The 17,875-nt window shown below is 38.2% G+C and overlaps 1 protein-coding gene across 5 annotated transcripts in view; it reads left to right on the top strand.

The window, feature by feature from the left end:
- KCNMA1 (potassium calcium-activated channel subfamily M alpha 1) overlaps positions 1 to 17,875 on the top strand; it is a 907,067-nt gene that overhangs the window by 699,856 nt on the left and 189,336 nt on the right. For all 5 annotated transcript variants that reach the window (XM_027858884.1, XM_027858875.1, XM_027858865.1 and 2 more), the window contains exon 15: positions 9,751 to 9,860. In XM_027858884.1, the coding sequence (XP_027714685.1) occupies positions 9,751 to 9,860 (110 nt within the window). The remainder of the gene's footprint in view (positions 1 to 9,750; positions 9,861 to 17,875) is intronic.

Here is a 17,875-nt window from a genome sequence, read left to right as displayed (position 1 = left end):
AAACACTCTACTTATCTATCAATCTGTCTGTCTATCTTCTGTCTGTCTATCTGTTTGCCTACCTATCTATCTAGTCTTATTTGATTCTCTCCAACAATCTTATTAGGTAGATACTATTATTGTCATTTTATGCATGAGAAATGGGACTGACAGAGGTTAAGTTACTTATCTAGGATTACATAGCTAGCAAGCTCCTAAAGGCAGAATTTGAAATCTGGTCTTCTTAACTCCCAGTTCAGTATTTTATTCACTATAACAGTTACTTGTCCCATAAGAAAATAATGAGATAAAAAAAAGCAATTTAGCAAAACTAATCAAAATATCAACTGAGTCAAAGAAGGGCAGAAGCTATACTTTCTTCTCTCTTCTTTGAGGCCAAGTTAGATATACTCATATAGAATACAGTTTCTATTTCTTCTTGTTGTTTTCTATTGACATTGTTATGGTCATTGTGTATAATGTTTTCCTGGTCCTGCTTACTTCACTTTTTATCAGTTCATAGAAATCTTCCCTTACTTTTCTATATTCTCCATATTCATTGTCATGTGTGGCTTAGTTACATTTCATCATATTTATCATAGTCTTTTTTCACCCTATTCAAACATTCTGATATATTATCCATGGTGATCTATTGATCTTGGAATAAGATGGAAATAAATCTCACATTTTCTTTCTGAATTCTGTCCCAATATTTAGCAATTCTTCACTGGAAAAGTCTTTCATCTATCTCCTAAATCATAAATTTAGACCTAAAAGGTTATTTCAGATTACATAAATTTAAAGCTGGAAGAAACTCAAGAGTCCATCTAGTCCAATTGCCACATTTTAAAGATGAAGAGACTAAGGGTCAGAGAGATTAAATGACTTGGCCAATGGCAGAGCTGGGGCTTGAACTCAGGTCCTCAGATTCCAAATTCTGTGTCATTTTTAATACACCCTAGTACAGTTTGATAAGATCTTTTTTGCTTCTAAGTGGAGGGATGGACAACAGTAGGTCTCCTCCTTCTATGAAATAGTCGTATTGGACTGAAAGGTCATCATCAAATCATTCCTCATCCTTCTTTTTTTCTGATATCTTCCTTGCAAGAAATTACCCCACAATGAAATATAAGCAGTAGCTGGTGCTCTGGACTCCTAAAAAAGCTAGCCTTAGGTCAATCACAATAAGATATTTTCATGAATGTATATAGCTCTTGAGAATTTTGCCTCTGTGGGGAGTTCATAACTGCTCTGCTGAATTATCTCTCTACTCCTGCTGAAAAAGAAAAGCAAAGCAAAATGTTCTTGGCTACCATCTTAAAATTCAGGAGTGGTGGAAGAGCCTAGGCTCATCTAATCTCTGCCAATTTCCTATTGAATCAATATTCCCTTTCACCTGAGATTCCATCTTAAGATAAGATGAATGGTATTGTCACCTACTAAGTCCTTAAGGCAAGACAGAGGAGGGTGGTCATGGGGTGGGAAAAAGATGTATGAGTGCTACTTAAATGAGACATGCTAGACTCCAGGCATTAGTTAAAAAGTTGGGGTTCTGTTTCTTTTGAATTCATTGTTTCAGATCCTGCACCTAAAGTTATTGCAATCAATATTTGTTTAGAGAAAAACACACATTGCTAAATAAGTGAAGATGTCCCAGTGATAGCCAATTCTCCTTGAAAGCATTAGCCATTTTGGGGAAAATTCTTAGAAATCTGAAAATGACTTTGTTATATACTTCCTTGATAAAAAGAAGACAGTCTTTTTTTTTTTCTAATAAAGGAAAAAAGGTGACTAGAATTCCCCAAAGTTAAAAGACTCAAACTCATCCATGGAATTCCTTTTTATGTCATTAAGGCAAAAAGAATTGATCCTAAACAATCAAAGATTTTAACCAGGAGTTGCCCGGAAAAACATTCTTTCTATGCAAACGTTAGGGCAGCTAGGTGGTGCAAGGGAAAGAGTGCCTGGCCTGGAGGCAGGCAGACCTGAATCCAAATCTGGCCTCAGACCCTTACGAGCTGTGTGCTCCTGGGCAAGTCACTTAACCCTGCTTGCCTCAGTTTCCTCATTTGTAAAATGAACTGGTGAAAGAAATGGCAAACCACTCCAGTATCTTGGCCAAGAAAACCCCAAATGGAGTCAGGAAGAGTTGGAGGTGACTGAAAATGACTGAACAACAACAGCAATGTAAACTGTACTTGTGCTTTCCAAGGGGAGCAGAAGAGATGTCATCTGGGCTTCTGTCTCTTTCCTGTCATGAGTTGGAGCCAAAACCCTTTCTTTTATTTTCCTAGGTGGATTGCTGCCAAACTCTTTAACTTCTCCCTTCCAGATGGCCCCACACAACCTAGGTGCCTTCCCAGTTGAGTCCTAGTAGAAAGTTGTTTATTTATTGAAAGCCGTCAACTGCGTGTTTCTACAGAGGCAAGAATAGACTTTTTTTAAAAAAAAGTATTCTAGCTTATACTAGACCTTCCTTCAAAACAAATAAATAAATAAATAAAATACTCTGATATTTCTTAAGTGTATGGAATTTCCGGGTAAGACAGAAAATATAAGAGAGTTATGGATTTTGTCTTTTGCAAAAGGAAATTATTTTGGTCCAGCTAAGGTAATTCTATTAAAGAAAATCATTTATAGTTTATATTGAGATACTTAGCACATGCTAATTATGTCTCAGAGCACTCTGTTAAGTGTTGTTGTTGAGTTGTTTTTCAGTCATGTCTGACTCTTTGTGACCCTTTTTGAGGTTTTCTTCACCAAGAAACTGGAGTGGTTTGCCATTTCCTTCACCAGCTCATTTTACAGATAAGGAAACTGAGTTAAACAGGATTAAGTGACTTGCCCAGGGCCACACAACTAGTAAGTGTCTGAGGTCAGATTTAAACTCAGGAAGATGACTCTTCCTGACTCCAAGCCTAGAACTCTGTACAATGTGCCCCCTAGCTTGCTAAGTATTGGGGGACTTGCAAAATTTAGACAAGACATGGTACTAGTCATCATGGAGACTACAGTCTACCAGAGAGATAAGACACCAGCACAGATAACTAACTATAATATACAATTTTATATGATGATTGAGCTACAAAACAAAGTGCTTTGGGCTTGAAGTCAGAGGACCCAGGTTCAAATCCCACTTTAAATACTACCTGTATGATCCCGGAGAAGTCACTCATCTTCTCTGTTCCTCAGTTTCCTTATCTATGACTTTATCACTTTCCTCAATAATTTTTTAATAAATTTTCCCCAGCAGCCCTTCACTTTAGTTACCATTACCTTCTTCATCTGCTGAGAAATAATGGGGTTGGGGAAAATACATATGTATGGTAAAGGATTGCCTGGATTCCAACCCCTCTGTGTGTGGTAAGGTCTGACACACACTGTTAATCCTTTTCTGAATACCTCATGATTTAACTATGGTGATGTGTTGTTTTTTTTTTCTTCTTCCTTTTAGTGCTTAATGGAAGAAATCTCACTTGATAATCTGCAGCCCACTTGTCTGGGAATAACATATTTGGCCCAAATCCACAACTGAAATTAATCTTTGAAATTGTTTATTTACTCATTCAGTGCTGAAGCAACCAGCTATCTGGCATTCCATCAATCCCTACTCCCTCCCTCATCCCCAAAATATTCTGTTTTAATTGACATTATGTTGAAGTATTTGGAAAATCTGTGATCCTGAGACCCCATTAGAACTTTCTGGAAAATGTGATCTGAAAGAGTCCCTGGTTGTGGAATGCCATATTGTTATGAAACCCCAGAAAGCAAATGCTCTCCATAGGAAAGTCTAGACTGTAGACTGACAATAGATTTTCATCCAAGAAATAAGGCTTTAATGGGTGCTTTTGGAAACAGTAATATTTTCTGAAAAGACATGAGGAAAATCCTTCTTTTCCAAATCTAATGGCTATTCTTAGATGCCATCTTACCCCCAAAGAATTGCTATCTACTGGTAAGGTGCTCGCCTTACTCAAGGCACAAAATTTATCGTGGCATCATAAAATTTCAGAGTTTGGGACCAGTCATGGACCCCTAATTTAAAGCAGGAATTATTTATATGATATCCTTAACAAATAGACATCTAGACTCCCCATGAATATTTCCATCGATGGAAGACTGACTCACTTGCCTGGCAAAGTGTGCCATTGTTATGATCAGATGCGATAGTACTTGTTTAGCCCTCAGCACAATGCCTGTCACATAATAGGTACTTCATCAATGTTCTTTCCCTTCCCCTTCTTCCCTCCCCACCCCATTCTATACACTTTGTTGTTGTTGAGTCCTTTTTCAGTCATGTCTGACTCTGTGATGCCATTTGGGGTTTTCTTGGCAAAGATACCAGAGTAGGTTACCATTTCCGTCTCTAGCTCATTTTACAGATGAGAAAAATGAGACAAACAGGGTTAAGTGACTTGCTTAGGGTCACACAGCTAGTAAATGTCTGAAGCCAGATTTGAACTCAGGTCTTTCTGACTCTAGAGGCCCCTGCTCTATCTACTGCGCCTCCTAGCTGCCCATTCTACATACTATGCTTCTAATAATACAGCCTATGTTATCGGCAGCTCTCAAGATGGAACCAGAAGAGGCCCTAATTCAACTCCCTCATTTTGTCAAAGAAAGAACTGAGACCCAGGAGTTACCCAGCTAGTAACTACATAGCAAGGATTCAAACCTAGATCTTCTGAATCCGGTACAATTCTCTTTTCAGTCCACCACAATTATGGCAATGTCCCTAGTTCTTCCTAGATTTTTCCATTCCGTGAATTTCACTTCCATGAAACCTATAGATGTATAAATGGAGCGGTAGTCCAAAAGAGTAAGGTCAGAAACGGTGAAGACAGGATAGTCACTTCCTTATTAGTGAAATTGGAAACAATTAATGTGTATTAAGGCAGAGGAAGGAAGATGACACAGAAGCACAGCAAAAAGAGTTTCTTGGGGTGATAGAAACATCATCAGACTTGAAGACTGGAATCTTGATTCTGCCACAAACTCATTGGATGACCTTGGGCACAGATCACTTCACCTGTATATCCTGTTTCTTTATCTATAAAATGAGGGGTTTGAGTTGGGTGATTTTCTCAGGCCCATTTAAGTTTTAATACTCTAAGAGTCTAAATTATATTATTCCCTGGTGCCTCCTTAACTTAGTTGGGATGAATCATGACTTAGATTAATGTTACCATAGATTTAGAGCTCTAAGTGACCCCAAAAGTCATCTAGTTCAACACCTTCATTTTCTAGATGAGGGGACTCAAGTCCAGAGATTCAGTAACTTATCCCGAATCATACAGAACATGTATTGAGTCTGTTACAATGGGGATTCTTTTTGTATGTGAATTGGCTAGCTGGCCGCTTGGGTTCTTTGGGCTTCTGTGGGTGATATAGATCTAGGGTATTCTGAGTCCAAGTCCTACCCTCTTATTACTATCCCAAAATGGTACCAGCTCCTCAGCAAGAAATCAGAAGATGCGAATGTTGATGAGACTCTCCCCCCACACACACCCCAGTCATTGAGCATGTGAGCCAGGGTTGGGGTGAATGACACTACTCCTTTTAGTGATCAATCCATTCTCTTATCAAAATCTAGCCCATAAACACGAAATCTTAGAGTATTCATTTGTTTTTTTAACTAAGGATTTGACCCAGATGGTGGTTGTGCTATCATTATTGTATAGATAAATGTGGTGATATATATGTGTATATATTTAAATATATTTAGACATTATATTTTACTACAGATTTTATTCATTTCAAATAAATATTATATTTAAATATGCCATACATGTATGTTTATGTATTTGTGCACACATGTGCTGTGCGTATAGACACACACATACATGTGTGTCTATACAGATGTATACATGTGCATATACATATATGCCCACACATGCCTGTATACATATATGTATATACACACATATGTATACATGCACACATGTATTCTTCCATTTCATGTCATTATTGCAGAGCAGTTACAATGTACCATGTAGTCTATAATAGATAATATCCAGGAGGCAGTGTTCTATTAACTCTTATCAAGTAAGTATTATTATACCAGTTGTTCCTTGGAAAGAAAAATATTAACCCTGATTTAGGGAAGTGTGTTCACAGGATCTTTATTATATGTGTCATATGAAAATTAAACATGTTGCTGCCGCCATTTGGAAAAGTCAGAGACAGACAAGTGTCATTGATGGCTCATCTTCCAGTACTTCTTGCAGCCAGTGAAATAGGGATTTAAATGGGATTTTGTTGTTGTTGTTCTGGACCTACCTACCTTCCCGGGTTGTTGTGAGGATCAAATGAGATGATATTTGTAAAGTACTTTGGAAGCCTAGAAGTGCTATCTAAATGCTAGCTGATATTATTATTATAAATGAGGAATACAAAACACTTCACAAATGTTAAAGAGCTGTGTTGTCTAAATGTCAGTAATCATATTGATCTTATTATTAGTGAAGTGGCCTGAACCAGCCTTTTCTTAGTTTAAGAGTTCTTGACCTTTTAAATAACATAGACCTCTTTTTGGTAGTCTGGTGAAGTCTATGGACCCTTTTTCAAAATATTGTTTTTAAATGCATAATATATAAAATATATATGATTACAAACTACATGATTACAAAGTATATATTACAAAAATATATATGATTATATATATGATTACAAATTATATATGATTGCAAGTTATATTGAAATCTAAGTCTCAGTATGTAAAAAGTCCCAAGTTTATGGACCCCCTGAAATCTACTGACAGACCTCCTCAGGGGTCTGTGCACTCCAAGTTAAGAACCCCTTCCATTAGTTGTACTCTAAGCCAATGATATTCTTGGCTGACCTCTTGTCATGCAATTTAAATATATTCATAATAATGATATATTTATTATATATACATAATATATTTATTATTATATATTTAATATATTATATCATAATATATAAACACAAATATATATTTGTTAATATGTGATATGTTAATATAATTAATTTACAAGTTATATTAAAATCTAATTCTCAATATGTAAAAAGTCCCAAGATTATGAACCCCCTGAAATCTACTGACAGACCCCCTCAGGGGTCTGTGCACTCCAAGTTAAGGACTCCTTCCATTAGTTGTATGTACTCTAAGTCAATGATATTATTGCCCTCTTGCCATGTAATGTAAATATATTCATAATAATGATATATTTATTATATAAAATAATATATTTATTATTGTATATTTAATATAATATGATATATAAACATAAATATATATTTGTTGATATGTGATGTGTTAATATAATATTACTAGAATAGCATATTTATATTTGATAATATTTATTAATATAGCATATAATAGTATGTTATATATAAGATATATAATATGTTTATAAATAAATACATAGATATATTCCTGCTGAAAGTATACCTTTTTATACAGCATAATAACTGCTGTGGAGAGTCAGCTTGGCTTTGTAGAAAGAGCTAGCCTCAGAGTTATGAAGACTAGTTGGTTCAATTCCCATCTCTATCACATGTTGGAGATATTTATATCCATCTGTCTGTCTGTCTATCTATCTACCTATGTGTGTTTATATATCTAGATATAGATATACATACATATATAAATATGTGTATATGTCTATATGTGTTTATATATGTAAGTGTATGTATGTCTACATATGTGTGTATATGCGTATATATGTCTGTGTATATATGTCTATATATTTGGGTATGTATATGTCCATATGTGCGTATATGTCTATATATGTGTATATATGTCTTTAATGTGTATATATGTGCATATAGAGAGACATACATATGTGTGTATGTCTATATGTATATACATATGACCCTTGGTAAATCATTAATCTCTCAGTGCTCTAAGTAACTCTCCAAGATTGTATAAGTTGTAAAGATGTTCTTTTGGACTGAGGGAGAGAGACCCTTACTAGGAGCTCCCTATCCCAATAAAATCACAGGCCAAGTTAAAAAAAATGCAATTCAATAAAATGCCCTCCGGACATTGTTCACGGCATTTCTCACATAGGCCTTTGTAGGACGCGCGTCGCACTTCCCTCCCCACATCCCTCATCCAGGCAACAACCTTCTCCTTAGTACCTACTGCATCATGTCCTCTCTCCAGGATGGCACTAATAGGTGGGCTTTGCTATTCTTCAATTTCTCCTTGTTCACCCTCTCCTTTTCTTTGTGTTACTCAACAAGACGCATATCACTAGGGGCATTTCTGTCATGGTCGAGTCAAGTACTTCTTGAGGAAGGGTCCTCTTCTTAATGTCTGTCCCTTGCCGTTTTTCATTCCTTCCTCAACGAAGTTTGAAAGGGAGCGTGAAGGTGGGCATGTGTGAGTTAGTATTAAAGCTATCATTTTTTTTTTTTTTGAGTCAGAGAGGGCTAGATCACAGCCAGCCCCTTTGTTCAAGGGTTGTCTTTGTTCCCTCCTGCCTCTTAGAAGGCAAGGCTGTCTGTCCCGTAGTCATGGCAGTAAGGTGCCATGATGTCAAAGAGCTGTGTTGTGTAGCTCCTCGTCTCTGTACTAAGGTAATTGGCCCGTTATTTCACTTGTTCATGTTGTCACAGCATATTATTCTTGCCCCCACGGAGCAGATGTTCTCCCAATTCATTGTAATTACTGCTTTTTTCTGCTCTTTGGTAATATGGATACTTTTTGAAATGATGGCGATCCATCTTTTAATAATGCTATTTATTTACCCAATCAGTGATGTAATACATATTTATATGTGGAATGCCTTTATCTATCAGATCCTCTAAAAACATGTAAGTGAAACATAAATAATGGGCCCATTTATTATGGAACTTACAGTCTGGTTTTATACAAACAAAGGTTTATGACAATGGGTTAAAAATTCTCTGCAATTATGTACTAGGGCTCAGCATACACACACACACACACGCATGCACACATACACACACATACTTTTGGAAATAGATGAGTATGGGTTGACTGTTTTATGTTTCCAGAAATGTTCTGAATATCTTTCCAGTTGTTGGGCTTTTACTGTGTGGCACTTTATAGGTAGGGGAAAAATGTTAAAAATTTTGTAGAAAAAATTCAAAAATATTCATGTTATATCCCAGTCAAAGATAGCTGGCACTTTTATAAAATATTAATTGTAACAATAACAATAATAACTATAATTACATAATTGTTATAAGAAGAAACTAAGTTTTAATTTTAACATTTTCTACAGTATTTCAGCCATTTTTCAGTCATGTCTGACTCTTTGTGACCCCATTGAGGGTTTTCTTGGCGAAGATACTAAAGTGGTTTGCCAATTGCTTCTCCAGTTCATTTTACAGATGAGGAAACTGAGGCAAACTGATATTTCAGTCATTTTTCAGTCATGCCTGCTTCTTTGTGACCTCATTTGGGGTTTTCTTGGCAAAGATATTGGAGTAGTTTGCCAATTCCTTCTCCAGCTCATTTTACAGGTGAGAAAACTAAGGCAAACAGGGTTAAGTGATTGCCCAAGGTCACACAACTAGGAAGTATCTGTGGCCAGATTTGAACTCAGCAAGACTAGTCTTCCTGATTTCAGACCTGGCACTCTATTCGTTGTGTTACCTAGCTAACCCCAATTTGAGAGTATAAATAAGGCAAATGGAAGCAAACAGGATTGACATGGAGAATGACTGGTCCATGCCTGGATTCATATTTTTGGTGACCTGTTAATGTACCTTAAGTTTTGCTTTGAGGAGTTTGATCCTTTTTAAAAACCCAATCTTTGGGCTTTTTCCCTTCAGATTGAGGAAGACACGTGGCAGAAATACTACTTGGAAGGAGTCTCCAATGAAATGTATACAGAATATCTTTCTAGTGCCTTCGTGGGTCTGTCCTTCCCTACAGTTTGTGAGTAAGTAGAAATCATCTGTTTGCTCTTTGGTTCTCAAGTGAAATGCGAGGTTCATAGTTAGCTCAACTCTTCAGAGAACGATCAATTACTCAGCAGTTGTTACCGACCCTCTTCTGTGGATAGCTCAGCACTGAGCTATGCACCATATGTATGGTGAGATGGGGTGGGGACACAGAGGGTGAGACCTGGTCCTTCCCCTTTAGTACAAGATGATAATCTAGTTGGATAAATAAAACAACCACACATGGAATCATAAGAAACAATACAATGCAGGGTATATTTAAATGCCCAATTAAGATTTCAGTTGCCAGGATTTTCAATTAGTGGACTTGAGGTTGAAAATTAGAACTCCTATGATTATAAACTATGATGCAAGGGGAAATTTGAATTGGGCTTTAGAAATTGGTTTGGAGTTCAACATGAATAGGGAAAAGAAGATGAAAGGAATGAGGAAACTGAGAGAGGAAAGGACATCTGTGGCTCATTTTTCCTGTGCTAAGCTGACCTGTTTGTGGGGCAAGGATAGAAGGAGATGTGGTTAGAGAGCAGTTCTGAAAGACACTAGGGTCTTAGTGGACTTCAAGCTCAGTATGACACAGTAATTTGATATGGTAACCAAAAAGCCAAAATTGATAGACTGCATGAAGAGAAACATCATATTTTCATAGCCAGGGCAAGTAATCATCTGCCCTATTTTTTTTTTTTACATCTGAAAGTGTAGTGACAGGAGTGACATCTTTGAAGGGATGTTGAGCATTCAGAAGAGGGATGCTAGGTAGGTAACAGGCCTTAAGACCATGTCATATTGAGTATCAGTTAAAGGAAATGGGTATATTTAAAGATGAACAGTTTAGAGTCTTTATTATTGGAAGGAAGAAGGAATAGACATGTTCTACTTAGTCCCAAAGAAATGTGCTTAATAGTGTAGAGTTGGATATAGCACCTGCCCTGGAGTTAGGAACCTCTAAGTTCAAATCCAGCTTCAGATATTTACTAGTTACTTGACCTTGGGTAAGTCACTTAACCTCTGTTTGCCTCATCTGTAAAATGGAGAAAATGATAGCAACTACCTCCCAGGATTGTTGTGAGGAGCAAAGGAGATAATAATTTTAGAATACTTAGCACAGTGCCTGGCACATAGTAAGCACTATTAAAATATTAGCTGTTATTAGCTGTTATTATTGATTAGCCCCAGAGGACACATTTTCAAACAATGAATGCGATGGAAGTTGCTGAGAGGCAAATTCTGACTTGATTTAGGGGTGAAATAAATCCTAGCAAGTAAAACTGTTCAAAAGTAGAATAAGCTGCCTCACTGTGGGGTCTTTAAACAATGTTTGGGTGACCATTTGTCATGTATGCTATAGAAAAAATTCTTGGTCACATGTGGGTTAGACCAGATGGCTTCTACTCTCTGTTCCAACTCTGACATACTGTGATTCTGGGGAATAGGTTTTACTGGAGGAGGGGGATATACAATGCATTATTAGCTGGGCAGCTAAAATGTCAATGAAAGAAAAGGGGGAACCCTAACACTATGCTCAAGGAGGCTTGCAAAATGTTAGCTGAAAGAATTAAAGACCAACTTGGCCCCTTTCATAGCTGTTTTCCTAAGAAAACAATCCAGGCATGAGGGTGGGTCTTCTGCCTTATGGTTCTTTGCAACAGCCACAGGTAGGAAGACTCTTAAAAGCTTATCACAATAAATTCTGTTGGCCTTGAGAGTCCCGAGAAGTAATTCAGGGGTTTAGAGAGTTGTGAGAGCAGAGGTGAAACACTTAAGTCCTTTGTCAGAAACTGAGTCCTAAGCCACCAGCCCAACTTAAGCCGCTTCTCAAAATTCATCTTGTTGACTAGAGAGCCAAAAACTTAAATGCTAAATGGCCTCAGAAAGGAAGTGGGCCAATGATTTAGAAAGAGTTATTCTCTCTCTCTTTTTTTTTTTTTTGGTGAGGCAATTGGGGTTAAGTGATTTGCCCAAAGTCACACAGCTAGTGTTATGTGTCTAAGACCAGATTTAAACTCAGGTCCTCCTGACTCCAAGGCCAGTGCTCTATCCACTGTGCCACCTAGCTGCCCCAAAAGAGACATACTCCTGAAATTGATATCGTATTGCTTTTTTTTTTTTATGGCCAAAAACAAGTTTATTAAAGATCCACAATGTTAACCAGAGTCTTAAGGAATCTGGGCATCTGTGCGCTATTGGCTAGATTGTAAAAATCAGAGCAGTGGCTAGATTTTAGGAATCTGAGCACCTTTATGGAGACAAAATGGACCTTATTACATACATTAAGGCTACAGGAGTGGATCTAGGAGGGGTAATAGAATTCCAGGAACCTGGACCTCATGACCAAGGGAGAATGGAGCCTAGATAGATTAAGGGTGGGAAGTGGCCTGGGGCCATAGGGAGGTCCACAATGAAAGGCCATTTGATGGGATTATAGCCTTAGGAGAACACCAGAGATTTGGCCAAATGGGAAAGTCCGGGGTTTTTCCTTTTTGGGATCTAGCTCCCATCCTCATCATTCCCCCCTCAAACGAATGGGACCCAAATTCTTTTGGGGTAAGGGGAGAAGGTCTTGGCTTCTGAAACTGCTTCCTGCTGGCAAGGGGCATAGAGCTGTCCCTGCCTCAAGAGGGTGCCTAAAAGGAGGTTGACTGGAACTGAGCACAGGCTGCATCCAGGGATTGATGTAGGGGACATTAAATGGTACCTGATGTTTGCTGGCCTGTAGTCTGGAAGACACAAATCTGACAGAAAAGACTGCAGGGCCCAGATATGACAGGATAAAACATCCTTAGCTCTATTTGGATTCAGATAAGTTTTCCAACCATGCAGTATCAAATCCACCTCATAACCAGACTCAGGAATAGCCAGGTGGGTAACATTCCTTTTAAAAAGAACATAATGGGGAAACTGAGCCAGGAGGATACCATCTTAGACTGAGGCTAAAATTGTCCTCTCAGCTTTTTCCCAATGCTGACTTCCCACCAGTATCACATTCTTTCAGAGTAGTTCATGGCATTTCTGAGATGGTGGATTATTGATTATTGATGGATTATTATGATCCATCAGACAACTCAAAATAAAATCCTAGGAGCTTTTACCTTAAACAGCAAGTTTCATTAATCACAGCTTAGGAAAAACTTTTCCAAGATTTACATCTCAAACTTAAATTTGTCCTGGTATAAAAAACCAATTATTAGAGATTTCTATACACTTGCACATTCTCAGCAAGCCATAATCCAAACAAACTTTTTGGCTAGTTTACACATTAAAACAACAACAAGCAATAGCCAAATTATGTTAGCGGTAACCAAATTATGAAAAGTTGCTTGACATAACTGATACAAAAAGTTCACCAATTTGAAACTTGAAATGAACCCATTACCAATCAGGTGACTTCAGTTTTGTCAAATGCATTTCCAAATTACTTTACATAGAGAATCAACATCTCATCATTGACGGTTAAAACTACAAATTTAAAAGAGCATTCTTACCCAAGTTCTGAGGCTAGCTTCATTACCTTGAGCAGGATGTGCTGAACCTGGGTGATGCTTCCAGGCAAAGGTTGCCCCAGGACTCAAGGCCATTGCCAGGGGGACCCACGCTGTAACTGCTGCCCCTCCTCCCATCTTCCTTTCCCAGGTGGGGGAGGGCAAAATCAAAGGTGAGGAGTAAAGGGTGAAACTTTCTTTTATGAGAGGGGTTAACAGATACCCTCTTGACTCAAGTGAAGGGAGAGAGAAAAAAGTGACTAGGGTTGTAAGGATGTGTTTCAAAAGTCCTTAATGATCAATCTGTTAATCTGCTAGATATTTTTAGATGTTCTAACTCTTCCCTGTAACCTCCATGAAGGAGGATTCAGAGGTGTAGACGGAAGGGACTAAGTAAGCCTCAGGGAACCAAAAAGCAACTGCAGTTTTCCCTAATTCTCTAGGGCTGAGAGAATTAACAGAATTGGGCATACACTTCCAGATAGGGTGTCCATCCTTGTCCTCTATGCTGCAGAAGGTGTATCCAGGTCCATGGCTTCGAATCAACCCAGTGGACTAAGAGCCTGAGAGTGTCAGGCTGAATGTGAGACAGCCTCTTAACTGTCTGCCCGAAAAGCACCTCCAAGGCTTGGTGCTTGGAGAGCAACCCCACCTGCAATGCAAGAAAGAGGGGGGGAGGCTTACATATCTTCCAGTCTTGGCTAGAGAAGAACTTGGGGTTAGGCAGTTTCCCTGCACAGGCCACCAAAATGATGAGGTTTAGGGATTTAAGGGTGCTGGGACCCCAATATCACAACACATGGGTCCTGACCTAAAGAATTCAACTCAAGCCTTCTTTCAGCCAAAAACAAGGTTTATTAGAATATCTGTTATGTTGGGCAGACTCTTAAGGAGTCTGAACATTAGTGAGCTATTGGCTAGATTATAAGAATATAAGCAGTGGCTAGATTTTAGGAATCTGAGCCACCATATTTCTTCTTCAGTGTGACTCATCTTTTGACAGATACTTGTCTCAAAGAAACACAAATTAAATGATCAGAGAAAATGGAAATTGGGACCCCAAGTATTTCATAGTTCAAAGTCTCCTGTCAACAATCCATATATAACATACTCTTTCTCAAAACTCCTTTTGGCAGCTTGGCATATCCCTTAAAATCTCATCCATCCTGCCCTAAAAATTGTAATATTGTTGTACCTTACCAAATAGAGGGATTGTTTTATATCCTAGAAGCAAGAGAGAGCCACTATTGATCAAGAGCATAATTTAGGAAGATCATTTTGGCATATGTGTGATAGATGGATTGAAAAGGGGAGAGACTTGAGGTAGGGGTACAAATAAAAGGCCTCTTGCAATAGTCCAGGTGAGATGGGATGAGGATGTATATTAGGATGGTGGCTATTTGAATGGCAAGAATGATGGAAGTTAGAATGGCAGATATAGACAAAGAGACAAAGATACAGTGATTGAACAGATTTGGCAACTGATTGCACATGGAGGAGTGATGGGAGAGGAAGAGTTAAGAATGACTCTGGGATTTCGAATCTGTGTGACTGGAAGGATGGTGGTGACTTAACAGAACAGGGAAATCTGGAAAAGAAGTGATTCAAAGGAGAAAAGATAAATGAATTCTGTTTGGTATATGATGAGTTTGAGATGCTTATTATCTCCAGTCAGATATGTTAAATATGCAGTTGTTGATTTGGGACAGGAGCTCAGGGAGAAAATCAAGTCTGAATATATAGACATGGGAATCATCTGCGTGGAGAGGTTTATTGGCTCTCTGAGAGTTGATGAGATAACTGAGAGAGAAGACCTGAGACAGAGCTTTGGAGTATTCCCAAAGTAGGGGAATGATGACCCAGCCAAGAAGACAGGGAAAGAGTGGACAGACAAATGGGGAGAGAACCAAGAGAAAGCAATGTCACAAAAATCCAGGAGGAAAGCATGGTCCGTACTACCTCTGCAGAGATCAAAGAAGAATGAGGACTGGGAAAAGACTCTATTTTGGATTTATCCATTCAAAGCTGATATAAACTTGGAGAGAAATGTTTTAGTTGAGTGATGAAGTCAAAAGCAAGATTGCAAACGGTTTGAAGGTGAGTGAGGAGAGAAGAAATAGAGACAAATAGTGTAGACAGCTTTTCCTGGAAGTTGACTGTCAAAGAGAGGTGAGCTATATATGTGGCACAGTAGCTTGAGAGGATATAGTTTTTTTTTTTATTTGTTTAAATCTGGGGGACATCTGGGTTTGTTGTCAGGTTTCAATGAAGTATATAGATTATAGGCAGAGATTGAAGACTGGGGAGACGGGTAATTACAGGAGCAATCCACAAAAGGAGGAAGAAGGGATGGGTTCAAAGGTATAAATATAAAGTTTGACCTTGCCTAGGACCAAGGCCACCTCTTCATCAGAGGTTAAAATAAAAGAAGAGATAACAGAGAATGATGCCAATGGGTTTTCATTTATAGAGGAAGCGATAAGTGGAAGTTCCTTGAGAATTACCTCTTTTCTCTCAGCAAAGTATGAGATAAGGTCCTGTGTGGAGAAGGTTTGTCTTAAGGTGAGAATAAAACATCTGGAATGGCTTCTGTGGAGAATGCATTCAATAGAGAATTCAGAAAGAATAAAAGGATTGTCTTCTAGTGGTGTGGACCCAGTTGAGAGAAAAAAAAATCAAAACCTAAACTTGGTCCTTCTGGTCACAAAAAGGCAATGCCTTTCTTATAGCTTAATTATTTCTCTCATCCATTTCTCACAGTGGCTGTTCTATACCCTCCCTTTCCTCCTCAAGACTCCCTTTGAGGGTTATGAACAAAAATGCAAATGTAATCTAAATCCCACCTTCATGGGATTCAGCTCATTTTGAGGGACAGATATGGCTTAGGATTTCTACCAAGGCAATATTGCCAAATACTCAGTCATGTGCTACATCTCTATATAGCAGAACAGTGCGGTCGTTGGTGCTTAGGGTCCAAAAGAAGATTGACTCATAAGCAGATGCAATTCCATGGAGGAGAAAAATGCAACTCAGTTCCCCACCATTCGGATCCTAATATTGGAGAGTTTAGCATTTATTCCTTATGGTTTCTGGGAAGCCAAAAGGGGAAAAAAATTATCCTGATGTGACTGAGAATGTATTCAACTTAGGACTATTATTCGTTTAACACAATGATACAGCTGAGGTAGAAATAATCAATAAAGAAAGGACATTTAATGAGATTTAGGAACATCCCAAAACATTGAAGCTCTCCTCAAGCATTTGATTATCTGGAGGCTTAATTATCTGTGTTTTCTAGTTTAAATTAAAGAAAAGCTATAACTCAAAGTTACCAACAGTTTAATGATAACGCTCTTCAATTCAGGTTAATTAAAGCGCAGCCGTAATTAGAGTGTAGTGTTGTATATCACTGGGCTAACACATAAGTATTTTCATTACAGTAAGAATTGGCTGTTCAATTTCATGATGACATAAAGGACACCAAAATATATTTTAAGCTGGAGGAAGAAGAAGGAAAATGAATTGGGAAATATGCTGAGTGTAATAAAGTATAGATGAAATACACAGATTTTTCACAGCAGTTTCTGTAATTGTGTGCTACACTAAAGCAATATGCAGCCAATAACATCTTAAAGCATTGGGAGTGACTATAATTTGCTATTCCATCGGGCTACTGGAGTACCTCCTTTCAAGAATGGGTTCACAGCACATAAAAGCTGTGAGTGCTTCCCAAAAGCCTGTGATAACCTTGTAATGTAGCTGGTGATGGCCATGCTCCAAGATGCTAAACATTCTAGGATAAATGGGGGAGTATCAAGATGGCTGGGGGAGGAAAGACAAAAAGTGGGGCTAGCAGTGAGCCCCAGAAGACCAGGTTGACTCTAAAGAGAGAAACTCAGTTTTATCAGGATGGAGAGCCATCACAGCAGCTAACGTCTATGTCCCTCCCCAGGTTCCCCAGTAAGCTACATGCATGTCTAGAAAGTGCTCCTCTCATGTACATCCTAGTGACCATGTTACCATCTGTTACTCCCATTTGTAATCCATTTATTCAAATGTTTTTTTCTATTTTTCTGACTGGAGCCAAGTCATAGAATCATAGCTCTAAGAGCTGGGAGAGGGCCCAAAAGATCATTTGGTGTTAGCTCTGACCTCCTGGCAAGTAAGATATTTTTACTTCTATTTTACAGATTAGGTGAGATTCAGAGAGGCTAACAAACTTTTCCCAGGTCAAATATCTACTTAGCTAAATCTCAGCCTATTCTGTATTCTTCCAAAACTGATTTTTTTGTTCTCACTTTGACCTGCCATCTTTCCTCCCCACTGTATTTTGCCAGACCATCACCTCTAGTCTGGCTATAATCTCTTTCCTTTCTGATTTCAACCCCTTAATGAAGTACTTCAACTGTGTGCTCTCTTTACTCTTGATTCCTTTGTTCTGGGACCATTGTTGTTCATGTTTTGCCAAATCCCAGCTTTGCTTTTCTCCCTCTGTCTACCTCCTCTTCTCCTACTCA

This window comes from Vombatus ursinus, unplaced genomic scaffold, assembly GCF_900497805.2.
Source record: "Vombatus ursinus unplaced genomic scaffold, bare-nosed wombat genome assembly UNPS02000749.1, whole genome shotgun sequence".
Lineage (NCBI taxonomy): Eukaryota > Metazoa > Chordata > Mammalia > Diprotodontia > Vombatidae > Vombatus > Vombatus ursinus.
Note: the sequence above shows the minus strand (reverse complement) of the source record. Positions and strands in the feature narration are given on the sequence as shown.